This window comes from Halichoeres trimaculatus, unplaced genomic scaffold (assembly GCF_033239565.1).
Source record: "Halichoeres trimaculatus isolate MK-OKI-2021-1 unplaced genomic scaffold, fHalTri1.1 fHalTri1_scaffold_21, whole genome shotgun sequence".
In the NCBI taxonomy this organism is placed as follows: domain Eukaryota; kingdom Metazoa; phylum Chordata; class Actinopteri; order Labriformes; family Labridae; genus Halichoeres; species Halichoeres trimaculatus.
This window is the reverse complement of record NW_027437199.1, coordinates 8,494,315-8,521,290: the sequence shown is the minus strand read 5'-3', so window position 1 is coordinate 8,521,290 and position 26,976 is coordinate 8,494,315. Positions and strand designations below refer to the sequence as shown.

The 26,976-nt window shown below is 41.2% G+C and overlaps 2 protein-coding genes across 4 annotated transcripts; both read right to left on the bottom strand.

Annotated features, from left to right (window-relative positions):
- LOC141810329 (ubl carboxyl-terminal hydrolase 18-like) lies at positions 1-21,252 on the bottom strand. 2 transcript variants are annotated; one of them, XM_074697745.1, is made up of 10 exons: positions 21,023-21,252; positions 20,344-20,440; positions 20,073-20,215; positions 19,916-19,995; positions 19,691-19,825; positions 19,055-19,150; positions 18,820-18,981; positions 18,610-18,741; positions 18,486-18,529; positions 1-669 (listed from the first exon to the last, which is right to left on the bottom strand). In XM_074697745.1, the coding sequence occupies exons 1-10, from the start codon at positions 21,069-21,071 to the stop codon at positions 600-602; spliced, it is 1,008 nt and encodes a 335-aa protein (XP_074553846.1). In that variant the 5' UTR covers positions 21,072-21,252; the 3' UTR covers positions 1-599. The 2 variants fall into 2 exon arrangements, with proteins under 2 accessions (XP_074553846.1, XP_074553845.1); XM_074697744.1 differs by lacking the exon at positions 1-669 and adding an exon at positions 14,828-16,464.
- A 1,457-nt stretch (positions 21,253-22,709) lies between these two features.
- On the bottom strand, positions 22,710-26,859 carry nfyba (nuclear transcription factor Y, beta a). Of its 2 annotated transcripts, none has more exons than XM_074698278.1 (7): positions 26,759-26,859; positions 25,541-25,634; positions 25,319-25,449; positions 23,741-23,938; positions 23,524-23,602; positions 23,346-23,425; positions 22,710-23,079 (listed from the first exon to the last, which is right to left on the bottom strand). In XM_074698278.1, exons 2-7 carry the CDS (start codon positions 25,632-25,634, stop codon positions 23,047-23,049), a joined length of 615 nt encoding a protein of 204 aa, XP_074554379.1. In that variant the 5' UTR covers positions 26,759-26,859; the 3' UTR covers positions 22,710-23,046. The 2 variants fall into 2 exon arrangements, with proteins under 2 accessions (XP_074554379.1, XP_074554380.1); XM_074698279.1 differs by lacking the exon at positions 26,759-26,859 and adding an exon at positions 26,459-26,745.
- Between the last annotated feature and the right edge of the window lie 117 nt (positions 26,860-26,976).

Here is a 26,976-nt window from a genome sequence, read left to right as displayed (position 1 = left end):
GTGACCGCATCCTAACACAGTTGCCTGACGAGGCACAGGTGAAACACATGAGGAGCAATCAGGGGCGGACTGGCCATCTGGACGTTCTGGAAAAGTCCAGAACAGCCAGTGCTGCCAGTCGGCTGACGGCTGGTTCGACCGGTGACAGCAAGGCCAACATGTCACCTTTTTGCATCTTATTTCACCAAACATCTCCCAAACTTAGACACCAGTGTGTATCATACTTTAGTTGGCCAAAACTAGCTAGCAAACAAACTCAAATTTTCTCTCTGTCTGGTCCTTAACAAATACATTATGATGCTCATGTATCTTCATAATTTGTTTTGTTGAAAACCAAACACAGCTAGCTTCATCTTGCTAATTAGTCCAACAGAGGGTTTATTTTATCTAGCATACATTAGCTGTTAAATGCTACTGTTTTTTCTTTGTGTGATCTGATGTTATTTTGTACTAACAAGAGTCTAACTGTATAGCCTGTGCCTCTTAGTCCATGACAGCGTTAAAAAGCTAAGAGCCAAGACTCACATTGCATAACTCCAAGTTTTGCTAACGTCAAAATGATTTCTCTCTCTGCTTCTGTAGTTAGCCGTACCTGCTAGTTAGCAGACATCTCTGGAATGACACCTTGAATAATATGAAGTCATCTTGACAGGTTCAAGCTCAGCATAGCTGTGAGAAAGAATGAGACAGGAATTTTTAAGGTAGACAGGCAAAAATATGAAGTGAAGTAGCAGCTGAGGGCTTGAGGCTGCAGACTGCTGCAGAGAGCAGAAACAAAGGTATCAATAGCAAACAACAGCTGGGTCTGCTTCCTCCGCAGAGGGGTGTTTGATGGATAAGGAACATGATATAGACGTCCAACCACAGCCACACAACAGCCAACATGACATTTAATATTTCTCTACACAAGTCCTGTCTGGACTAATCGTCTTGACATGACACCGGGAAGCGTTCAAATCTAAAATAAAAAAAAAAACTGCGGAGGACACGTGTCATTTTTATCCAAAGTTGTGAAATGTGCTTCTTTCTCATCTACCAGATAAGAAATACAAATATATGACATTCAGCTGGTTGTGAGAGAGCAAGCACAAGAGGGGGAAAGTGATAACACATTCCCGTATGCTATAATCATTTCCTCCCTCCGGCACAGTTTCTGCCTCGACAGCTAGCTCACCAGCTGAGAGGCAGAAAAGATGTGAAATGTTCATCAGTAGCAGTAAAATTCAAAAGATATGACCTTTTACTTTTTTGAGTAAACATTTAAATCAAACTTAAACTAGCACTTTGAGCTGTCCACAGAAAATAAGCCCTCTGTCCTCACATGGATAATTACAGGAAGTAAAAATGCTTGCTCATTATTGTCATGAGTGGTTTAACACTGACGAAACCTTTGCTATTTTGTGAATGCTTTGACAAATACTTTTCTTGATGGCTGAGAGTCTTATCTGCAAAACCCTGAGGCATTTTACAGATGATTATCCATGCTCTAAAGATGGAGGCCTCTCTTTACTTAAATTGTCTCTTTTACTGTCTTCCTTTTATCTAACGTAGGTGGCTACCTTGAAGTGAAAGTGGAAATTGGTTTCACAATCCTTTCCAAGTCATAGTTTGTGTTTTAAAAAAGAGGAAGTTTTGACATTTTCTATGCATTATGAATACCCATCCCTAAACGACATCTGTGAACATGATGAGACATTAGCCAAAGCTAGGTACTTCTCCTTACTTACTTGTAGCTTGGACAGTTTTCAGCGGGCCCATTCAAGATCTCTCATAAAAGATTATGAGAATCATCAGAGATCATATGAAGTGTTCTGAATTCACTATTATCTCAGAATAAAAAGTGACATGAATCTCATTATAAAGCTAGCTTAGCCTGGCAGCTATACCTACGTTATACTTGTCCGTTGTGGTGAGGAGGGAGCAGAGCCAGAAGGCACGGCCCTCAATTTACTAGTCAATCTACGCTCAGAAATCCAGGAGAAGCTCAAAGTAGAGCTGCTTCTCCTTTGCACCAAGAGGAGCCAGTTGAGGTAGCTCAGGCATTTTGTGAGGATGCCTCCCTGGGAAGGTGCTTTAGTCTTGCCCATCTGGGAGAAGATGTCGGGGTAGACCCAGGACACAATGGTGAGACAATGTCTCTGCTGGCCTTGGAACCTCTTAAGCTGTGTTGTGCTTTCTGGACGAATGTGACGCGCAATGAGACGCACAAGATCCGTACAAGAGAATGCGTGAGGCTTTTATGCTCAACCCTGCGCGGCGTCCGTTGGTGTCCATTCCCGAACTGCAGGGGGCAGCGTAGGCGGTATATCACATACGTACTTCTACCAGAGAACTAAACAAGAGTTGAAGAAGTTTGGCTTTGTTTCCAACATATTAACATATCTTTCCCCAGAGATTTTTCCAGTTTCTCTTAACAGATTCCTTTTCTCTGTCAAGAGTAGCTGCCATTTCACACTATGAACTGTATACCACTTTTGGCCCTACTCTACTCGGTCCTACTCGATTAGCAGCGTGTTTCCACTGGCCTGGTACCTCCTAAAACAAGCTAGTTTAAGTACCTACTCCGCTCTAGTTCCAAGCAAGCTGAGTCGATACTAAAAGATGACGTCACCTACTGTCGGCTACTGAATGGTCAGACAATGTCGTCATCTATGAGTCATGAGCGCAAAACAGAGGACAAGAGCCACCCGCCATTTTTTTTCCTCTTCCATTTGGCTACAGACTGAGCAGCAAGTATACTATTGCCTCCAAGTCTTCCATTGTTTGTGATTGTTGTGTCACGCTCAAAATGGCGTGGGTGTGGTGTCACCCAGCTGTTTTATGGCGACCCAGCCCCCTGGTGGTCAAAGAACGGGACTAGTGGAAAACCATCACAAAACAAGTAGAGTAGACTCAGGCCGAGTAGAGTTGAGCCAATGCGTGGAAGTGGGCCATTTGTTATCATGGTGTGAAAATTCATACGGATGCTTGTATTTCTGCACTTCGACCACTTCCGCCATCTTATCTGGGCAACTCCGTCCAGCAGGTTGGGAATTTTTTTAATATGTGTGTGGCAAAGAAATTTTCAGTGTGAAAAGGACTGCGCAAGGGGGCGTTGGTGTGGAAATGACGCCATTAGTTCGCACAAAGCCGCACGGACCCGCAGACGCGTCAAGCATAAACCAGCCTTCAGTATCCCCGCAGATTAGGTTGTAGAAGTGAACAGGGAAATGGGCCAATGGTCTTTGCTGGTGGCACAGACTCACATAATGGGTTGGAAGATAACTGCATGAATGGTTGGACTATAATGAAATATTTCATTGCTTGTTAATAATGTCTATTCAAAACTGAAAACCAACTAATTCAATTTTCAGGCTGGTGGAGACCAAAAACAGAGCCAAAATGGGGAGGCAACAATGGTCCCGTAATTCAAACACAAAATGGTTATTGGTTTGTCTGAACATTACAAAAGCTTGCAATGCAAGCTGGCTGTCTCATTCCTATGTGCATCCTTTTTCTACGTCAAAAACTTAATCGCTAAAAACATATTTATGATTATATCAATTTCTAACAGGTCTGTTCTTCTAAATGTGACTAGATAATACACACTGTGCCTTTAAGAGCCCACATGCACAATCCACTCACATCAGCAAACTGAAAGTAAACTTATGTTATTATGGTAATAACACCCACAATGAATGATCAGAGTCCATAACTTCATGGTTCAGTGCAGTACCTGAGAGAGCAGAGGAAAAACATTCAAAGACCAGTTTCAGAAAGCTGTTTTTCTGCTCAGTCAATAATTTTTATGCCCACAGACGCTGAGTTGCTTCTTGGCTGAAACAGGAACTTGGATGTTCCCACCACCTACAAGCTCTCTGTGACCTTTCTGTTTGCAACTGACACCCATTTATCTGTCACTTCTGTGGGTAAACAACAATGGGCAACAGACAGACGGACGGGCACGTGCCAACACGTTGAGCACTGCACCTTCTTTTAACATAGCAGGGACGCATGTTTTCCCACACAGGCTTTAGACGCCAAACATGTTCTCACAACTGTTCTCTTAGATGATAACAGAGAGGTTTATGTAATCCTCTGCATATGCAATCACAAGATCAGTGCGACTCAGTTTTGTTCTTCTCCTACCACATAGCAGGAAAGATGGTGGTATGACAGGGCAGCCTCCATAAAAGATAAAGCCTGTGCTTTATTAGAAATGAGGTATCTAACAGTTCATGCGCTGTGTGTGAAACTGGCCACAGGGTAGAGCCAGGTCTCATTCACACACCCACTGCAACCAATTAGCTTTTACTAATGCTGCCACATCAAATAGCTGCTTTTAGAATAATGGGATTAGTTGTTTCTGCATGTTATTGTCCTGCTGGTGAGATTTTCTTTGACAAGACACACATCTGAACCTGCAGAGATTTGATGTTATTTCCAGATGTTTCATCCTCCGGCCATATTTTACATGTGCAAAGAATTTAAGGATAATGCCTGGTGGAGCTTTACATCATCAGACATCAGTAATGCATCTGCATTGAGAGGCATGTGAACGTCGTCAGAGCTGAGAGATTGCACACTTATTTTAATATTACAATTACTGGCTGTTGCTCCTCTGCAGCCAGAGGTGCAGCCGTTAAGTCTCTCTGTAATGGAACTTTGTGTGGGCTGGGAACTCTCTGACGTCGGTTCTCACAGAACTTCCACATGAAAATGCTTTTGCAGTGTCATATCATGGAGAATAGGCGCAGTTATCCAGACGACTACAGCGGCGGATTGTGCAGCGGATCAAACAGACTCGCCTGGAGCGCGTTAATATCAGATTTCATTTTGAGGTTGAGGCCCTTCATTCATTTCTGACATTTACAGTTGGGCTGCTGCACCCCTTTCTGAGGCCTCTTGGCTCTCAGTCTGCACTGAGGCCCCACCAGCCACTCTGGAAAAACCCGGTGCATCTGACTTGCATTGCCTGGCTCCACTTGTGTGTTCTGTTTGGCCCGTGCCGCTGGAGGAGGAGAGTGAGCCAATTACCAGCCGCCGCTCCGAGACCAGTATGATGTCATCCTCCCCGCTTCGGCGTAACAGGCTGCAGATGAGAGGGGCTGGGCCTCTCAGCAGCCTTATTCACTTAACACAAAGCAGGAAAGTATTAAAAATAGCATCAAATAACCCTGAACATGAACATTTTCCCCATCTTAACTAACTTTCTATGAATTACAGTAGTTACTAATGCATCACGGCCTGATCGTGATGCAAAACATAGCAGATAGCAAAGATTATAGCTGACTGGTTATCTCATGAGCTTGAGCACCATGTTTAAATAAGACTGATAACAGCCCATGAGAAAGCTGTGGTCTTTTCCGCGTGGTGTTTCAGAGTTGCAGTTAGGATCTTGCCACATTTATATAAAAAATTACCTGTCGGTGTGTTTAAGGCTTGCCATGCCCTTTCCCAAACAGCGACACTCCCTAATTCTTTGGAAAGCAACAGTCTGCCAACTCCATCCCTGCAATCAAAGGAGTAAGGTTTAACAACACTGAAACACACAGTGAAAAGCAGAGATTCAGGCTTATGTAAACGCACACACTCACTAAACTCAAGAGACTACTTAAGTGCTATCCCAGAAGGCCTTGCATTTCCGAGGAAGTCTTGTAGCCACATCATAGAGTCCGAAGGGGCATGTGGGCTGCATCAGATCTCCTCTCATTTCCCTGCATACCCAACGCCCCCACAACCACACACAGACTGCATACAGACTCTGGGGCTGATATATAACACCAGCTGATAGCCTGCCACAGCTCGGAGTATAAACAAATGACAGGTTTAACTGTTGGGATGTGTTGCCAGAGATTTTATCTCCATGAGAAAGAGAATCAAGTCGGACCAAGCCTTTGAGGAAAGAGATTTATCAACAAGTGCCGGCTTTCAGTCACATGCAGATAGACAATGTTGACAGCTAGCCTAAATCAAGCTGCAAGTTATGTGTGAAATGTGGAAACAGCAGAAGAACTTACTGATGCTATTTGTACTGAAAATAGTTGGGACATCTTCCTGTTTAACAGCAGACCTTTGATTTCTAGTTTCATCTGCAAGTTGTTGTGCTTTGTGGTTACGTATTTAGCACGACGCCAACCACTGTGGTTAGCCCTGCTCCCTGCTGTATATACATTCAGAAATGTTCTGTAAGCTAGTCTGTGTGAGTGATGTGAGAATGAAAGAGAGTGAGGATTTTCATTCCAAATTCAATTTTGGGTTACATATTTAACAGGTTACACCAATGCTTACTGTTGGCACAGCATGGCTTTAAGCTAAAATCTGCAAGCTAATGCATGCACTGTGAAGATGCTAACATAAAAGTCATGAATGAAACCTGGCCCACAAGGCACTCAAAGATTTTCTAAATCTTACCAGATGTGGGAAATGTTGGAACCTCACATGATGTACAATTGTGTGCAATGATATTACAACAGGATATGCTGCTGGCTGCTTAGCTAGCTAGTATTCCCAGCACTGTAGCAGTTTCCATTCATCTCCTCTCTTTGTCAGTTGTAGTATGTTGTATAAACTATTGTGTCTTTCACTTCAGACTTTAAACTGGCTTTAAGTTTCACGTTGCCTATCGGAGACGCAGCTGCATTTTTTGCACTTCCTTTTTCAGTCGGTCTGGGCTTTCATGCTAGCTCAGGTGATAATCCACCTTGAGCTCCTTCACATAAAAGGATATCTTATGATAAATGTGAGTGGGTTTGATGTTTATTATTTCAAATCAGAGCAGCTATGATTTTCTTATGAGCAGAACAGGGAAGACAAAAAAATCTGAACATACCTCACACTGCAGAAAAATCTGGCAGGAACTATAAATTGCCTTACTTACAAACTACAATCAACACCTGGTTGAAAATGAAAGTTCATGCCCAACACTCAGCAGAGCCGTACTCGTTGTCTTTGTCCTACCTGAGGATGCTTTATCAAAAATACTCGCTGGTATTTGTTGGAAAGAGAGAAGAAACTCACAGCAAATTCCTCTCTAAACCTTCACAAGCCAGGGTTCAGATTTGACACAGGGGAGGTTTGGGTGAACCAGGGTCAGGCTCTTAACCTCAGCATGAGGCTGTGAAGGAATGGACCTCATACCTCAACAACTAAAAACACTATGGGTGAATTAGTGAGTGCTTAATGATTGAAATCTTTTCTATTGATAAGTTACACCAACACAACTAAAATTTGACCACTTACAGGAAATTCATAAGCTTTGGAGTTGCTGGCAGGTGGATTTAATTTTACTCTATGACCAGGTGTTTCTTTGCTTTCTATGTAAGGCTAAGCTAACTTCTAGCTCATATCAGCTTACCTAACACTGAAATTGGAAAGTGGCATGAAGCTGTAACAAAGCTAAAGAGTTTGAGAACTACTGCTTCGAATGTGCATCTAAAAAAAAAAAAAAAATTGGGGTGTACCCTCATTTTCATGCACAGATCGGCATTGCACATAATGCATCCCATCAGGCTAGCTGAACTGCGAAAATATAGGAGCAAGTTATTTAACTAACAATTGTTTTTTGCTATCAAAATGATGCCCATGATGGGCCAGGTACGCACATCACGCATGAACCTTGCCATAACTCGTTTCTACCCCAAATCTGCATCAGTTTCCATGCAAGATTGATAAATGAGGGCCTGTGTGAGCTATACCCTGCTTCACATTCCTCTGCCATCCAACCTCTGTCCAGCCTGGACTTTCCCACAGAACCCTAAACCCTGTGAATGAGAGTAGGCCTTTGTTTGAGGCATTTTTCATCCTGATCCCAGCAACTTCCCCATGGTGGAATGCAATAGGAATGCCAGCGCCAGCTACCTGGCATTAGAGAGTCTTTGTGCGGAAATAGGAGAGGCAGAAGGAGAGAGCGGGTCAAAGAGGTTTGACAATGGATAGCTCACTTCTCAAGGTGCCCAGCCCATTTTGCAGAGCGAGCAAGCGAACGGCAGAGCGGGTCAGATCTCTTAAACATTGCAAGGTGCACCCAAGGAGAAGTGAAAAAACGACATTGTTTGCATGTAGGCCAGTTTCACTGTGTGTCCTCCCCCTGTCAGGTTTTTCTTCTACTGTACAAATCATTAACTGGAGCGCTGATGTAGCAACTGATTGGCATGCATACACAAGCACAGCCGAAATGCATGTCTGCAGCAGTTAACAGGTTGTTGTGGGCTTATCACAAGCTGAGAGCTGGAACGTTGAGGCAGCAGTTTGCCTCAAGGTGCAATTCCATTCATTCCTGTATAGTGAGAGGCCAGAGACGGTGTATTTTAATTTAAGAGATGCCATGAGAAGAAGAGGATTTATTATGATATGATCAGATAATGTTTTGATGAATACTTTTACAGGCAAGTCGCAGCAGTCCTTGTTGATCAAACATGAGCACGACCAAAATATTGGTGTATGCTCATGTCCAAGCACAGAGCGGAGTTTGCCAACCCACACAGCTTTACTGCTATTCTTCTGTTGCTTTAGTGTAGCTCTCCAGCACAGAAAAGTGTCTTTTCTACCATAATGTGTCCCTGCATGTTATATATTCCATGGGGTACCCCACCTGAACGGTGAAAATTTAGATACTTGTTATTTTAATGATGATTGTTTTCAGATGCCAGATCTATCTATCAAGGGATCAAAATGCTCAGGTTCACCTGTTTCAAACATTTCCGTGAGAGTTGCTTTGTTGTGGTAAGATCCAGTAGAATGAAAACTTATCACATCCAAAACTAGAAAAGCACTCAGAGAGCGCAGACCGCCAAGCATATTGATTGTCACGCAACACTTTAGTCCTACTTTAATGTTATACTTCCTTTCAGCAGACTGTCTGCTACAATTTGGTGTTAGTTGCAGGTTTGTACGATAATGAGTTACCTGACAGTGTTGAAAATTATGATGACCCAGTACATATTTCATATTCCAGATATTAGTATCCAGAATATTGCCAGGATCTGGATCGTACTTTTACATCTGTCAGAAATTATGGTGACCTTGTCTTGCATTGTTTTGCAAAGCAAAAAAAGCATTTATTGTGGAGTTTTATACACATATGGTGAAAAAAGCCCTATATCACAATGATAAAGAAACCTTTGAAAAAATCCTGGATCCAAAAGGTTATCCGGATCACCTTTCTGAACATTTCCTGAAAATTTCATCAAGATCTATTCCTAACTTTTTGAGTTATGTTGTTAACAGACAAACACTCATAAAAACATAACCTCCTTGGAAGAGGTAACAAAAAAAACCGCACCCAAAAAGTGTGGGATCAGTAAATAGGCCACCACTTTGGTGTCGCACAAACATGATGGTGAGCATGTCAGAGCAGGAGCTCGCACAGACCCAGACACAAGTAGGTTTACCGGGCCCTTCAGTGAAGCCATTTCACCTGTAACCTGAGCAGCATCTGAGGCGACGGCTGATCTTCCTTAGATCCTGAGACTGATGATAAGGAGCAGAGATAAGGCGCTAACTGAAGGGTAACGACAGCTATGAAGACTAGGGTGGGGCATCAGGTCATATAACCATGCATGTCATGACTGCAATTACCATGGGGGCCTCCGCTCACCTCCTGTGAGAACTAACATCTGTAACATGCTGCCGACTCCTCTCAGTTGGAAGTCCGCTTGTAAATATAAATACCTCAGAAAAATATGTATCATTAACTACTAAATAGTAGTGCTGCTGGCTATATGGAGTCAACCGAAATGCAAGTGAATCAACCTCAACCTCAGCTCAAGTCCAGCCTAGACCAAATTTGAACCGCACTTTTTATTTTCTGTACACTTTTAGTGCTTTGACTGCTCGACATCCCCTTTTCCTAGAAAATCCTGCAGATGTTGTATTTATTATGATCCGAGTGCCAAGAATCTCAGGGAGGATGACTTCAACATGTGAAGAGAGGCAAAGTCTGTGTTGCCCAGACTCCCCTTCTCCCACCACCAGAGAGGAAATTTTATGAACTCACAGGGGAAAGATAAGGCCTCTTCCTTGACATGATCGCTCATACTACAAATTCCAGTGCAAGCCCGATGGTGTTTTCACAGGCCGCTATATGTGTTAACACCAAAAGCTGAGAAACTGTTCCTCGATACAACCCAAATATGAAGTGAGAGGAGCCATTTTTAAAAATGAGACAAGAGTGTTCGGGTCACATGTCAAAGATAAAAGACAAACCTTACTTTATGGACGCCTTTGGGTTTGTACTTCCAGATTTAGGTCAGTTAAAATATGCACGACTTGGCTTTAAAGATGGAGTAAGTGGACACATTTTCAGCTGCATGCTCTTCTTCTTCGTTCAGTTAAACTTGAGTTAGACGTCTGCAGAGCAAAGATCCATTTCCCATTCAAAACATCACATGTAAACCAAAAGATAGCTGCGTGAGCTGTCCTGCCACCTCTGCTCTGAGATATCCTGTGATTTCCTGTTATAAAGGACAGAGTCGATGGGAGGCAGTCAGGATGGGGCTTGTTAGGGGTCTCAGTTTTGACATCGCAAGGCAAACATCCTCCCATACACAGTCATCTCATAGGGGCAGAGCATAGACAGGAGCAGCCACCATTCACAAGCTTTGTCCAAAACAAGAAAGAGGAACCGAGTAGAGACATAGGACAAGGAAATGGTTCCTTTAAAGGAGTTATATATAAACCAGAACATGAATCCTGCAACCTCTAAATGAGACAGCTTCAGCTCTTCCCTACAAGGCTAAAGACTTCATTTTACAGCGGGTATGTTAAACATATTCATATCAGAATTTAGAAAAAGAAATGTAAAACATTAAAAAATTTTGCCTCAAAATGTTCCTCGAAGGATATCGCACATTCTTTTTTTTCAAGTGGGGCTGCAGGAGTAACATGTCACCATTAATTGTATTAGCAACAGTGGCTAACAGTCAGTTTGGACCCTTCAATGAGAAACATCCCTTGGGCTAGTTTTCTGCAAATGGGACAGTCTGTCACGTACTTAACAAACTTTTAGAGAAGTGTACACTGCCTAGATCATTTTTCATCACCTTGCTATCAGAGCCCTTTTTATTTACACTACTGTGGGCGCAACATTGACATGCTCTTCCACCTGCAACAAACTGAGCTGATTGAATTTATGATATTCATGCCACTGGTATAAAGCAAGTATCACGATTTTTCATCTCAGTTTGTTATTATGTTAAGCAAAGACTGCCTTAGATCACCCAACAAAACTATTATTGCTTGTAGTTTTTTGGAGCTCAGTCCTTCCCATCAGCAGCTCACAGGTTGAGCACAGGTTTTGTCACGATTTAAAGATGTTCTTCTGTTCAACTTTTCTGGTTTCTCAGTTTAACTCCTGAATGTTGAAGAAAGTTGGTGACAATTATGGTGTTCAGTACAGAAGTGGACTCTGGTCGATGGGCGTCACAGACTGAAGCCGTATGTGAACTGCTGATTTAATTTAATTCCCAAGAGTTGAGGGATTTGTTGGTACCAATCTCTCTTATGACAATAAATAGTTGTTTCGATTTGTGGGAATTTGATTGCAGCTCACAAACCTGCACCACCAAGTAAAATGATATCTCTCCAGCTCTCCAGTTGGCAAAGACACTTCTTCGCTTTTCCCTCTAGAGCATTGAGCCACCTTTTCCTCTGCTAACTTTGGCTCATGAAGGTATTCACGCGTGTCCGTTCTGATAATTCTTTGGCACCACCCGCTCCAGTCACTATTTAATTTTTTTGTATGTTTGTTTTGTTGAAACTAGCAGCAACATATGGCTGATCTGTGCGCTGTTGGTGGAAAAATGTGTTCACAAATCGTGGAAAATAAAAACACTTTCTGACTTTCAGGCTACCTGATGGTAATGTAGAGCACTTTACAAAGATTTTTGTTTTTCTCCATTTTGCTAGCTTAGGGGGCTTGGCATCAAGAATGAGTCATAGACAGGTAGGAGAGAGAGAGAGAGAACCTAGTCATTTGAAAAAAAGAAAAAAAAAAAACATGGTTCAGAATCAGATGATAAATCAAACTGAAATAATGTAAGTTGAGTAGTTTTTATGTGTGGCCCGGTACCAATTGACCCATGGACCGGTACAGGTCAGCAGCCTGGGGGCTGGGGACCACTAATGTAGAGCATATAAATAAACTGAGATAAGTGCTTGAGTCCCAGTCTTTCAAAGTAAGCTATATCATGTATCTGTTGTTTCTACTACTACTACTAGTGACATGTAACTCATACAACCAAATAACAAAAATATCCCATTTAAAAACTAGCAAAACAACAGCTAATTCTGTGCAGCTAGGCTAGAAGAGGAAGCTAGCTGGTGTGAAAGTATTAGCTGTTAGCTGCTCCAAATGTTGCTGACCTTGAGAAGTAATGTAAATAAGAGTGCGATATAGGCTTGCTGTTTTTGTAAAACATTCTCAGGTAGCTTTTTATAGGATTTGGCGCTATATAATTTAAAAAATGTTGATTAATTGAAACAATGAAGCCAAACCATCATCACCATCAAAGCTCTTGTTCTTGCATGGACCACCCCAGGAGAACAACCAGTAGGCCAATGATTAGACATCAAATTCAGGCACAACAACCTTTGAATCTGTTATATTGATCTTCACTGCTTCTGTCTTTACTGCACTCGGCCTTTTATGGCAGAATAGCCCAGAGGAAAGTAACTTAATAACTTTGACAAGTGACATGACATGAAATTATTGGTGATCATCACCGAACAGACAGAGGGTTGGAATACTTTGTGGCTGGCTGTTGCTTCAGAAAACATTTCAGTCAGACACAGGCATTTATCTAAGCCTGTGAAATCCTCCACACAAAAAAGGGAAAATTTAAGAGTGGTTCTCAAATAGCCAAATTCCATTTTCTCCTCAACGCATCGCAGTGATGTGCTCACCTAGTAACTGGTAAACACACATCAACAATGACTACAAGGCATTAATGAACCTCCATTTATTCTCCAAAGAAAACATTTCAAGTGTTGCCACACTGCAGAACCAGAGAAGTATCATGCTTTTGCTATTGCCTACGTGCCTATCAAGCTGTATGGCCTCCTTCTTCTTCTAGTTTTACAGATTTATAGTGTCAATCACATGCTGCAGGAGAAATGATACACCAAAACAATAGAACATACGGTGTCCTTGGCTGACTGGCTAACACCTGTAAGAGATAAAGAGCTGAATAGTCCAGTTTATGATCTGCCATAAAGTGTCCGAGTAACCACATCTATAGTCCAGAGCTCAATCTCGAACAATAGAGACAAAGACCTCCAGCACGTGCCGCACATGCTGGAAAAGACACTATACTTCAGACTACATTCATTCAACACCATGAGTGTCCTGCCTTTGGCATACATTACACTGTTATTGTCTGCGATGCGTTCAATGTCAGGGCGGTGCTGGACAGCTGCTCTTCTAACATGTATTTCACACATGGTGGTACAACCTGAATTATTGATTAAGAACCCACAAAGGGAAGAAACAGCTCTTTGGAGGGTGAGGAATATTGTCATCTGAGATTTCAGCTTTCAACAATAAGGGCAAAACGTCTGGTTTTAAAGGATGAATTTAAGATGAGGTGGTATGAAATAGATAGCAGCATGCACAATACTGAGGAACTAATATTCACTTGAGTATTCCAAATTGCTGAAACTTCATACTTCTACACCTGTCCTCTTCTACATACTGTCCAACAAAATGAAGCTTATCTGCAAAAGATTTCTGAGGTGAAAGTACGCATGTCTAATCAGCAAAATACTTATCATTATCGAAAGTAGAAGTGATCATTTTATATCCTCAGTTTTATTGTCTGAATCCAATTACAATACAAATACAATGTGATTAAAAACTTTGATAACTACCGAGTACATAAAACAAATCTGATCACGTTACGTCATCGATTACCTGTGTAAAATATTTTTTGTAACTGTAGAGACATTATGGAAACACACAATATATAATAACAGAATGAACAAAAAACTATCCAATATCTGTTTAAGATTTGAAATGCTGTCACACAGGATAAGAAAAATGTCATTCATTTATAAGGGTAAGTCCTGGATGTGGTGTCTGTGACATCACCCATTTGTTTCTGATACAGAGTTTTGAAGCATATTGTCGTCGGTGGCGGCCATCCTTGAAAATCTGAACTGGACCTTGTTTGAGTAATGATAACGCAAGGAGGTAGACCTTATATTAAGCCTCTTTCCAGACTACTACAGGGCCCACCTGTCAGACAAATCAGTCATGCCCTAAAACGGGCAAAACTTGCGACGAGTTGTGACGACATTAACCCCACCAGTGCACGCGGATAGAAGAACAAGCCATTGAGAGCCATTTTGAACAATTTTGTAAAAATCATCTTTTTTGAATAAGCATATATGTAATCACACTGACAAGGCTGCCTGCAATGGCTGCAGGCAGTACTTGTTTATTAGTCCATGAGCGCAGGGGTCAGCTGATGCAGTTTATTTTAAAATGCCATCAAGTTAGATTTATTAGTTGACTCATTATCAGTCAATGTCTTAATCTTAACTCGAAGAGTTAGCTTGACCTAGCGTTTAGCATGATTTTGCATCAAGCGTCGATCTCCTGGGAGGCAGCAGTTCACGTAACAGACTAAAACGAACAGGCATTCTTCTTCATGGCCTACAAAAACAAACATGACTACCTCCAAAATGACTGTTGCTGTATTATGAATTGTAATTATTGGGGGAGCCGAAAACTGTCTGTAGGTGTCAGACAAGACACACAAAAAACAACTTTTATCGTTTATTTCAATACAAATATTCACAATGATTGAAACATTTGTTTAAAGAAAGTAGAATGAGATTTGTCGGAAGACTCTAGCACCACTTGTACCGCACAAGATCAGTGAATGAGAAGCTTCACTTTGTCCAAAATCAACACACAGAAAAGCAGAAAAGGAGCTTAACTCAAGAGCATTTCAGTCACAAGCATACATGAATTGTCTCTTTTACAAATATTTCCACTGTCAATCTTTCACACTTAGCCACTGATGACTTAAACCTATACATATTGTGCACATCCAGCCGTGGCGTTTAGCCCCACCGTGGAGGATGATACCCCCTGTACAGAGGACTGCTTCATGCAACATGGCAGTGGGAAAGACTAAGCATGAGGCCTAATGCCTGTGGCAGTGTGCAGACATGTTCCATTCTGTCAGCGCTCTGCGGCACATAGGCACCATTTCACACGGTCCCCTGACTCTTGGCCTAGCGAGTGGGAACTTTAGAGGCTCCTTTGACAGCCAACGCGACTCCCCTTCATTTGAAATTATGGACATAAGGCGTTCCTTTTTGCTACAGGCATTTATTAGCACTTTTGTGCTTACAGATATACAGAAATAATAAAGTGAACTAAATTAAGCTGAGTAAAGAAGTGTGACCATTCCTTAAAGGGAATACCAAAACCCCAATGCACTGATTCATCAGTTCACCTTCAAGACACGAGGCAGGGAGAGCAGTTTGACACCCAAAGTCTCAGCTGTTACTATGATAGGGATTAAAAAACAAAACTTCCGGCTTCACTGGTCTACAGAAAATACTGCAGAAGCTTAAATGAACAATGCTCCTCTTAGACACGTGCTCTCTGCTGCATCTCAAACATGAGGTCCTGTTAATGCACAGATCCCGCCCCCTTTGGTAGCTGCAGGATATCAGTTCCGCAACAAAACTTACCACACAAATTTTTTCTGTACACATCTTCAATGATAAATACCAAAATATTATAAATATGGTTTCATTTTTTTAACTTAATTTTTTTCTTCTTTGTACATTTCTGAGTTCCCATGTGCTGGGTTTAATAAATGTGAGGGAATGGAACAACAATGACACCTCTGATGAGTTGCTGAAGTTTGCATTTCATGAAAAAGTGCTTAAAAAAAAATCTGAATCCTAAAGACTTTTTGTGAGTGTTTTGGCAGCGCTAATGTGGAAAAAAAATGAATTCATTGTTGTTGAATGGTGACTCATTATGTAAAACACAGTGTCAGGAAAATGAGCACTGAGTCCAATAACAGGTATTTCCCTTAAAACTGTGAATATCTCAGCTAAGCATTCTCCCAAACTAACCCCCCAGAATGATTGAGTGTTGAGAATGTGTGTGGTCTCTGAAAGGGAAACCCATCACTGTTTTGAGTCCTCAGCACCATCTACTGGTGATTGATAGAAATGACTGCATATACTGTCCTCAATCTGAATTAGAAAACCATTTGATTAAAAAAGACAAATGTGGGAGACAAGTTTCAGACAATCCATTAAGAAATACATCACTTAAAAATAATAATTTAAATCACTTCATGTTTACAATCCTATGGTTATTTTAAATTCCCATGTTTCCCCTGTATTGCACCATATCCTATGTGAATTCATCTGCATCCACCCACTCAGCCGGAGTACTCAGGTTGTGGTCCACCAACTTCTGAACCTCTTCTGTACATTAACATGTATGCAGTGGGTCTGCAAAATAAAAGCATTTGGCATTCAAACAACTGTACGGTATCCCTGAGCAGACATGCATCTACACATTATATTTACTCAGAACTTGGTAAATTTTAATTATTCTCCTGAGATCTGCAACTTTTCTAGACACTCATTGTACAGATAGAGTCTCAGGACATTACCAATTGGTTTCTTGAGCATAGTGCTGAAACTCATTGAAGGCTGTCACCATTTTGGAAATGCTGACCTAACCTAGTTTTCTTTTTGTCAAAGAGGCAGAAGTGCTGAAAACTGCAGTTCTTTGAGTGTCCACTTGGGGCTGTCTCTGAAAGTCCCAGAAACCATGAACAAACCTATTTAAAAGAGCCACTCTTTATGAAGAGACAAACATGTTTACAGCCTGGTTAAAAAAATGACATAGGTCTGAATAGCTAATTTCTCTAATGGTACACACTTTACAGGGCAAGATTTTTTTCTACACATCTGAAGTTTGATAGAAAAATAAATCAAAAAATTTGCTCAATCAGAGGGGCAGCTAACCTGACAGGTCTGGCTGTTAGTGAAATGGCTCAAAGCCCACCTCACACTGCAACAACAGAAGCTAGGATGAGGCCTGGACTGTGTAACATATGGATGTAGTCACTGTGACATCACCCATCCGTTTCTGATACAGAGTAATGAAGCATATTGCTGGTGGGGGCCATATTGGGAATGCTTGCTCAAGAAGCAGGCTTTGAGCCTTCCAACTAACAGCTAGATATGACAATATGCGTCAAAACTCTTTATCAGAACAGATGGGTGACATCACAGGGACGATGTCTGTATCATGCAATAAAATAGTTGTGTTTTGTTTTGTTTACTTGATCGCCAGAAAAAAGCAATTATTAGAAAACCTGATTTTTTTTTGGATATAGCAGGATAAACAAGTCAATATCTTCACGAATGCTTATTTGGAACCATTAGAAAATAGAGTAAATCCAAACATCTTTATCCTTTGACACGTTTCCCAAAGACTAATAACCAAAAATGCAAACTGTTGCAAATGCAAACAGAGAAGGTAAGTGATCAAGATGGCAAGCGTAAAAAAAAATCCAGTACAACAAACAGGGATAAAAAGTTTTAAAAAAGGACCAGGTGTTAGGAAGCTGGTGAAAGACAAGAAAACATCCCACACAGGATGGATTTCCTCTGTTTAAGAGTTCAAAAGTTTGGAAGCCCCCATGGCACAAAAAAAGGAATCAGCCACCTTAAGCCTCTAATCATCCCCGCAGAGAGACAACAAGGCTTTTCTGCAAAGATCTGAAAAAAATCCTGCAAGTGGTTAGAGAGAAGCTGCATGATATGAGACGTGGTTAAAGCATTGAACGCTTTCAGTGTGCTAATAAAATCTTAATCTCACTAAGCATCTTGTGGCAGGATGAGGTGTGTCACAGGGTTTTGCTCTTTTTGCTGGAAGCCTGATTGAGGTGTATGAGGAAGTTATATTCTTCTTTTTTTTCTCCAAGAGTCAATGAGACATTTGTTGATGTAAGAGTGAATCTTTTGATCAATGGACTTAAACCCGTGTTACTCAACCAGTTTCTGTGGAAGCTCAGTGTCCTCAGTTAGTTAACACCAACTGCGGTTAACATACAACGATTTCAACTGATAGGACTAACTTACAAAATGAGATCAGTTACTTGGTAAATCAAAAATGAACTAATAGCATTTATATGTTTTTTTTCTTCTATTGTATTTGATATATTAAAGATTAAAGAACTAATGAGAAACAGTGGTAATGAAACCAAACAAGAGCCCTGAGGTACACCATAATCAAACTGGAGCTCCTGTGAAGAGTTCACAGCTGGTGGTTAAATGGGCTGGCAAAGGAGGAGAATTGGGAAGTTCTGTTCAGTAACTTTAATGCTACACTTAGTCTTTCAATGAAGAATTTGCCTGACATTTGACTGTGATATCATTTTTTTCGTAGCTTGCAAAGAAAAGAAAACATTTCGTAAAGAGAATAGTGACTCAGAAAAGTGATAGAGTGAGTAATTTACCTGTAACCTCCGCCATATGTTTTCTTTACTTCTTCCCAGGAGGCCTGGCATGAAAGAGAATTTCTTTACATAGAAAATAACACAAAAAACAAATATGTATTTAAAAAAGTTTGAACTGAAGTACCTTTTCCACATGGCTGTCATCTGCATAATACCAGCCCTTGTTGTCTTTATGGCGAACAAAAGCAGTATAGTGTCCGCACGAAGCAGTACCAGAGTGCACCACCACTGTGTACAAAGTGTACTTGCAGTCATCCTGAAAGAAGAAAACAATTTGTGGTTGACTTCAGATGAAACACTATGTCAACATGAGCTCACAGTGAAACACATTTACCTGAGTGAAATCAGAGGAGAACGCTTCTTTGTGGAGCTCTGAGAAGTCAAAGGTTTCTGGGAACGTAACCTTGGAATCAACTTTTCGTGTGCTACCGCTCCTGTTCCGAAATCTTTTCAGATGCACACGCAAGATACGTGGCAGGGAGAGCAGTTTGACACCCTAAGAGAGGAAGAGACGTTAAGGGACAGTATACAGTGCATACTTTCTAAAAAAAAAATGGAACAAGGCGCACCTGTTTGGTTGGGGTCTTTGATTCACATTGCTTACAGTAGCAGCAGTTTCTGCCCCTTAGCTCCTGATGTTCAAAGAAAGATGTCATGCAGCTTTCCTGAAAAGAGCAAGTGAGCAACACTTTAAAGTTATGAATACTGAAAATACTTCTTTTAATGAGCTGCCTGACAAGAGTTGGTAGATAAAATCTGGACCACTTAAAACCTGTACAGTCAGCATGTAGCTACAGCTGGTTTGCAACGGCTAGTTAGCTAAGGCTAGCCTAAAAACTGGAAACAAAGTAACAGCTAGCCTGGATCTTTCCAAAAAGTGACAAAGTATATGGATCAGTAACTTAACTCTTAAAAGTCACATTGTATTATTTTTCATGCATCTTGAGAGAAAAAGAATGACTGCCACTATCAACTTTGTCAGAAACAGAGGTGGAGGTTAGACTTAAATGTCACTACTGAGGTAACCAGAAGAGCTGCTGGACCTAGCAACAGTTGGCACTGGCTCTTAACCTGAGGTCATTACTAAGACACAACACAGCAAGTGAACACAAACCCTCATTTATATCTAATTAACAGAAAAAAAGTTTCAGATATTATTGAATTACTCCTTAAAAACGGGGATGTGTTCCAAAAAGTATCAGCACCAGAGAATTGTGATCTTCATTTATGTGCAGTGGCAAGCTGAGCATGTAGCTGGTCTGGGTCTGGTTGGAGGTACACTCTAAACACTGCACGTGTGTCTGCACCGAAATCTTGTACAGGTCCTGGATTTCCAGAGCCTGGCAGAAAAACAAAACACAACACAAATGAAATGATGGATAAAACACTTGCATGTGAAATATACACAATTTAACTGACTTCAGACTGACCAGAGCTCTGTCGTTAATCTGCTGCTGCATCAAGTTCAGGATGGACAGCAACACCTCATCTGCATCATGCTGCACGCAAACTGCAAAACATTTAGTTGAGTTGTGAGAAGAATGGCACCATGAAGGAGTTTTGGTTTGTAAAGCTTTTCATCCTCACGTCGGATGCTGTGCCTGTCCAGGCAGCGGAGGAAGTCAATATGGGCGGCTGAATGAGGGGCGTTGCTCCTCAAGGCAGAGAGGACTTTCTTCAGCTGCAGAGGGACGTTAGATATGTCCGCTGTCAAGCCAGATGAGTCCCACCTTGTACAATTCATAATCTGTTACTGATCTCAGGTTTTGGGTACAATTGACAAGCAGCTTTCTTGTTAGGTTGTAACAAGATCCTGGTAAGTCAACATTATGATGAATACACAACATAGCTGTCTTACCTGTCAAGTATGTCTGTGAGTTCCCAGGTAGCAGAGAAGGTCTGCAGTAAAGAGTTGACACAGCAGGACTGATGGTGGTTACTGAGGCCTCTCATGGCTGTAAAACACCAAAAGAAACACTGAAACCAGCTCACATTCCCTGCTATCAAGGGCATACATTTGGGTCCAAAATTTAGTAGGCATATCTTTAAAAAAACCACAAGATCCAGATGCTAACTGGTTTGGTACAATCATCCATTTTGCAGCACAGAACACCCATCTCACCTGTATATTTTTATTAAAAGCAACAAATCAATCATCCCATAAAGACAACAGAGAAAGACAGACATGTTGGGTTTATTAGTTTAAAGCCCTGCATACAGCAGATGTTTATTTTACATGGACCTGAGGTGAATGTTTTGTTTTAGTATGTCACTCCTGCACACATGAGGGATTTATTGGTTGTGAAGAGAAAAATAATTGTGTGAAATGAAGTAACAGAGGGAATTTCCCTGTTAAAACAGCACTGTGACGATAGAAGTCGGTCAGTCATTGTTTGATTCTATATTAATAAGGATATTTGCTCTCAGTGTATAGTATATTGCTTCTTTGATCTGAAAAACTACAACTGTTAATGCTTTAATCAAAGTACAATTACAATAACAAAAAAACAAACAAAAAAAAGCAAAAATCCACTCACTTATGACGACGCCTCGTAAGCCAAACCGTGAGAACAGCCTGGAGGACATCAGTGCAGAGTTAGAGGATTCTTCTTGAACTCTCTGACGGACTACAAACCCCAGGTCCCCAGATCGTACACACAGTTGTTTATCTGCAAGTAGTCTTTCGGCGAAAGAGAAAAGGAGTCAAATGTGTTTTTTAATGGAAATGTTAAAATGTGTTAGAGGAAAGCTCCTCCCACTTCAGTAAATACCGACAGCTTCGGGTTCACTTTCGTTTTATCCCCATCAGTGATAGAATCGAAACTTAACGCCAGGTACGGAAGTCCGTTAGTTCAAAAAGGTGGATGGGAAAAAGCTGAAATTAATTTGTGTTCTTGAGATGAGAAAATAATAAAATGAAAAGTGATAGGTAAAGGGTGGTTTAAATATCTTAGAGTCATATTCTAAACTGTTCACTTCTCCCATCAGATAGGTGACGGTGGCTTTCAAGGACAAGAAGCTCTTATACGATATATGAGAAAAGATCAAATCTAATTCCCTCGTGCATGACCACTCTCTTCCTTTTTGTCTTCTAACTGGTGCAATTAACCAACCAGCACATCAATACAAGACTTCTCAGAAACCTGAAGGGGGTTAATCATAAAAAAAGTAATCAACAAGCCAAACTAGATTTTATTAATTAATAAAATAAAATAAATATAGAAGGCCATAAAGTAAAAAGACATGAAACATTTAATTTTCTGTGGCGGCCACATCTGTGATACTAGAGATGGCCTGATTAAGTTTCAGGACCATGTATAAGGGCCAGTCAATCAAACATGGCAGAGTATTTAAGGTGAATGAGCAACTTAATCAGACTGTAAAACGTAACATAAACCCAAATCTATTAAGATTTCATGTAGCCTTCTTGACTTTCCTGTTGGCGAGTCATCTGAGGTGTTTCGCAATTCCTTTTTCCACGTGGGGACTTTTGCAAATTCCAAGACTACCGGCATTCAGGTCAGGTGAAAGTTAGTGCTAACAATGTGGGCTATGCGTGAAAGAACACTGTTACAACCTGCATGTTATTCAGTTGGCTATTTCTATATTTAGGTTATTCCAAAGCAGTAAACGTCCTCTACTACTAAGTATAAACCTGGTATAAAAGTAAGTGAGAAATATCAAGGTTAAAACCTAAACATATATTCCACCTTTACTTTTAAGCAAGACAAGCCAAATACATCCATAACTGAAATATTTGAGACATCCAAAATATTTTTAACAATGATGTTTTGCTTTTTATCTGTTGTGTCTTGTGAAAAGATATGGTTACCTGAACAGATGGACAGCTACAAAGTCAACCACTAGGGGGAAGTGTTTTACCCCTAGATGAGGTACCCTCGCTGCATTCTGCTTTGTCATTTAGGGCCATAGAGAAGTGGAACAAGCTCTCTACAAATTTGAAACTTTGCACAGATTTGAAAAAACAAACAAACATGTAAAACAAGGATCAGTTGAATGGAATAAATAAAATCCAAATTTCAAACAAATGTTTTGAATGTTTATTGAAAGGATTTACATAACATTAAAGCACATAGTACATAAGTGAACTTACAAAAAAGAGCTGCATGATTTATGAGCAATATCAACATGACTTCTCTCGGTTCAGAGAAGGCTTCAAAATTGATCTTCAACATTGTCCCTTAAACCCCGCCCACCCCGACCCCACCCCCCAAAAAGAAGAAAATCCATAAAAGCAAACACATTAACAGCACGCACGAAAGAATTTAACCACTAAATTATGTAATAAGACTAGCCTTTAAAATAAAGCCTCAATTCCCCAGCTGCCCCAGATTCACTCCAGGACATCTGGTACCTCACATCTAGAAACTACACGTTCTACTCAACAGGTAGTGATTTCTCTGTACATGAGGGTTTCTGCAGACACCTCTTTTCTCCCCTCCTCTCCCTCTGTCTGACAACCTTTGCCCAGTGGCAGGGTCAGAGGTCATCTGAGTGTCAGAGCTCAGGCCTGGTGTGGAGCTGATGTGTTGAGGCCTCGTCATGAGAACTGGATCTGCTGTACGGTGGGAATCTGCAAAACAGACGCAGAGTCAGGATGAAGAAGGTGGACATCACTGCCTCGTCCATGTTTATTTCCTCCTTCAGAGAGGTGTCAAACTTTGCCTTTTTAAAAACAAGCTCAAAGTAAGTCATACGTCTTCAATGAAGGGACTAAGCTTCTTCTGATGTCAATCATGATGTTAATTTAAACAGGACTGTGTAAAACAAGCAGTATTATGTTTTCAAAATGGTTGGATTTCTCAAACCCAACAAATCTAAGCTCACGGTGTGGTTTACCTGTTGATATGAGGTGGTGTACACCATGACGTTCTGCTGCTGACCGTCTGCAGTGATAATCCCAGCTGGCAAAGGATTTGCTGATGGAAGAGGGGAAAAGCGTTTTAACAACTCTGAACTCTTACATATGCACAATTTCAAACCAAAGGAAGTAAATCATTTTACTCTTCATACGTACAGAAGCTATCGTCTGTGAGATCCTCTCCCAGTCCTTCTCCTACTGACACCCCTGGTATCCCCTTCTCCCCTTTCATGGCCTGAAAATACACCAGATAAGGAGAAATCATCACAGGTTAGATTCTGTGATTAAAATTATCCACTTGTCCTCATCAGTCTGATTAGAAGTAGCAAAATTTGCGCATGTATGAAGTTGTTTGGACCAATCTGTGTCTCACCTCTCTGAACTTCTGCAGGTAAAGCTTCAGTGGCTCCACGTACATGTCGAAGCCCAGTGTGGACATGGCGAACAGGATGTCCTCCCCGTTGATGGTCTTCCTCTTCTCTTGGTGGCAGCGCTCGCTTGCCTCTGACGTAATGAAGCTGATGAACTCGCTAACACACTCCTGCACACACTCCTTGGCGTCTTTTGCAATCTATAACAAAAGTTAAAAATAATGGAAGAAGTAACATTGTAAAAGACTGGCGTGAGTTCATAGAAACCTGCAGGATAACTACATACAGATGACAAAACACTGGGAGTTTGGCTGACATAAAGAAACGCTGACACACAAAACTGACACTGGATGGAGATCAGTTTAGCCAGCACTTCATTAAATTCAAGCTTTGTGACAATAGAAGTATGATGTATTAGTATTGTATCAGTATGTATCCGTATTTTTAAACCCTCGGCCCTTTTATAAAAACACATACGAGACTACAAGACTATCAAGTAGAAGTTCTTAATATCAGTTGCGTCAGTCAGCAGCTGTGGCTGACGCAACAGGCTGTAAAGGCTGAAACCTAATCCCTGCAGCCAAATATTTTCAAACCACAAACAGCCACTGCTGCCTTGATCTGTTTGTTTGTGTTGTTGTGGGACTTAATTCAGATGATTTATTCAAATCTGACACATTAACAGAACAAGGTAGGACCAGCTGATACGCTGTCTTGTGGGTTAAAATGATTGTTTGCTGAAAGCAGGCTTTCCACAACATGTAAATGACAATGGCGCACTGCCACAAGCTGCCATGGCATCAGAACTGTGATCTTTTTTTCTCAGATATTTTCAATGTGAATTTAACTGTATGAGGCTATCAATGTTTACAGATACCTGTTATAATCTAGCTCTACGCTTTTTTTCTTGTAATGATGCATTTCACATAATAAATATCCTGTAAGTCGCGGCGTCGACTTTCGTTTTATTCGTTCCATCACAGTGTTTCTATCCGTTTATGAAGTCAGCACCAGCAAAGTTCTCTAGTCACTCTGTGTGGGTTTGTATCTACTTTAAACTTCATCCTGATCAGTTTTTGGGGACTGTAATGATGATCAAATTTGTGAATCCAGTGGTGCATATTACGCACCAGCTGTTCGTTAATCCTCCTTGTGCTTCTACAGAACTCACCTGTGGGACAGAAGTTGCAGTTTGTCTGTCTTTCCCTTCAGTCTTTAAAAATCAACAGAGGAGTTTTTCTCCAGCTTTTGTTGAACAAACCTAAAAGCCTGTTAGCTTTCATACCAATGTTACTATGTGCCTCTGTGCAAGGGTGTGTCCAGACTATCAGAATGGGGTGTAGAAATAGAAATTATCACCTTGATCTTCTTAATCTTCACTCTCTATTATAAGAACTATGAGTAACTACATTTGTTTGACTATTGTATCAAAATTATGATTTTAGTATAAAAAATGTAGTATGTGTATCAGCCAGTCTTATAAATTTCAGTTTAAAAAAAATTCTGAAGGAAACCCTATAAAAAGGGATCCCAAACTTGAAGTAAAATGTCAAATAATCTTGCTTCCTCCCGCTACTAACCTTTCCAGTCTGTGGAACGGCGTTCTTCATGATACGAGCCACATTAGCGATAGGAAGATAGATGTCCTGCTCCCTGAAGTTCTCCTTCACTCCACTGTCATCATGATCATTCAGGCTCTCATCAGCATCGTCTACAAAAAACAAAAACACACGTACATATTATCAACTTGACACAGCTTTAATAGCTAACATGTGATGGTCATCTCTTTGGCTGCCCCTTACCATCTTGAGACTGGAGGACGTAATGACCAGAGGCCATGTACTCTCCAGTGATGCCCAGCTGGGAGGCGTCGGTGGTAGAGCTGTCTCCGTCCATCTGTAACACAGAAACACACATTCATGCAGTGCTTGAGCAATATACCTGCAGAAGCTTAATGACCCAGCATGTTACAAACACTGAGGAGCAGAGGACCCTTCCTCAATAAAAGTGAAAGTTGACTTCACAACTTTCACTTGCACTGGAATAAAATACAAATAGAAGGATCTGATATTTGATGCAATTTTGTGTTTTTTATCCCCACCGTACAGCACACACAAGTGTTTTCAAATATCATGTTTATCCTAGTTTCCCAGACTGTGATGTTTAGATGCAGCCAACACAAGAACACCAAGCAAACAAAGATGCTACTGCACATGTCACGACCGGGACTGAAAATGACACAATTAACAAAGCTTTTAACATGAGCCCACTAAAAGGCTCCACAGACTGATAAAATGATGAATTCAAACAGGGCACTGCCTCTGAACGTGTGTTTTGCTTTGTTTTTAGCCAACTGGCAACCGCTGCTGACCTCATTATTCATAAGCTCATCGACTCGGCGGAAAACCAGGTCTGCTCACGTTATTGTGCCAAATTACGTTTCCAATTTTAAATTCACTGAATATGTAAGTGACGTTACACCCTTTGTGATATTTAAGGGTGTAAACAATAACAGATATCACACCGTGCTAGTCATCGAGTTGTGAACCCACCATGGGGTCAGTTTACTCAAGCCACAAGCTAAACACACTGATATGTATAAGCTAGCACAAGCTAACCTGCAGATCTCAGCCCTTATTTAGCCGACTACAGCTTCTTATAACCCGTCGCTTGTATAAATGAAACCGGTGGTTTCAGGATAACATAAAGAGGCTGCCCACCTTCCGAGGTTAAATTATTCAGGCACACAGTGTCCCCGGAGCACATTTTCATTGAAAATCCGGTGCAATTCGCGCCCACGGAGACAGTGTTGGCCTGTTCTTTGTCGTGTCGAGCGAAGCAAGACGTGGCCGGGGCCGAGATGTTAAATTGCAATTCTTTAAGTTTCACCCGCTGGATACTTCCTGATGAGCAGCCCTCATTCACTCAGACAACAAATAAAAAATCAGACAGAGACGGACATTTCCATTCGAGCTAACGAGAAATCGGTTAGCAATCATTGGCCGGAGCCAGGCACAAACCTGCAATGAAGCCCTGGTTGGTTACCTTCCTGAGACGGCTGTTTGGTTGGACAGAAAATGGCTGCGAAAGGACCAGTCCCAGCGCGGAGCCACGGCTGCAGTACTGCCACTGACCGATAGGGGATCGCGATGCGTTCAGGGACTGCTCACTAGCTCCTACCTTTCAGCTTTACTATAAAAGAAGCAGTGGGAACATAAAGACTAAAGGCTAGAAAATC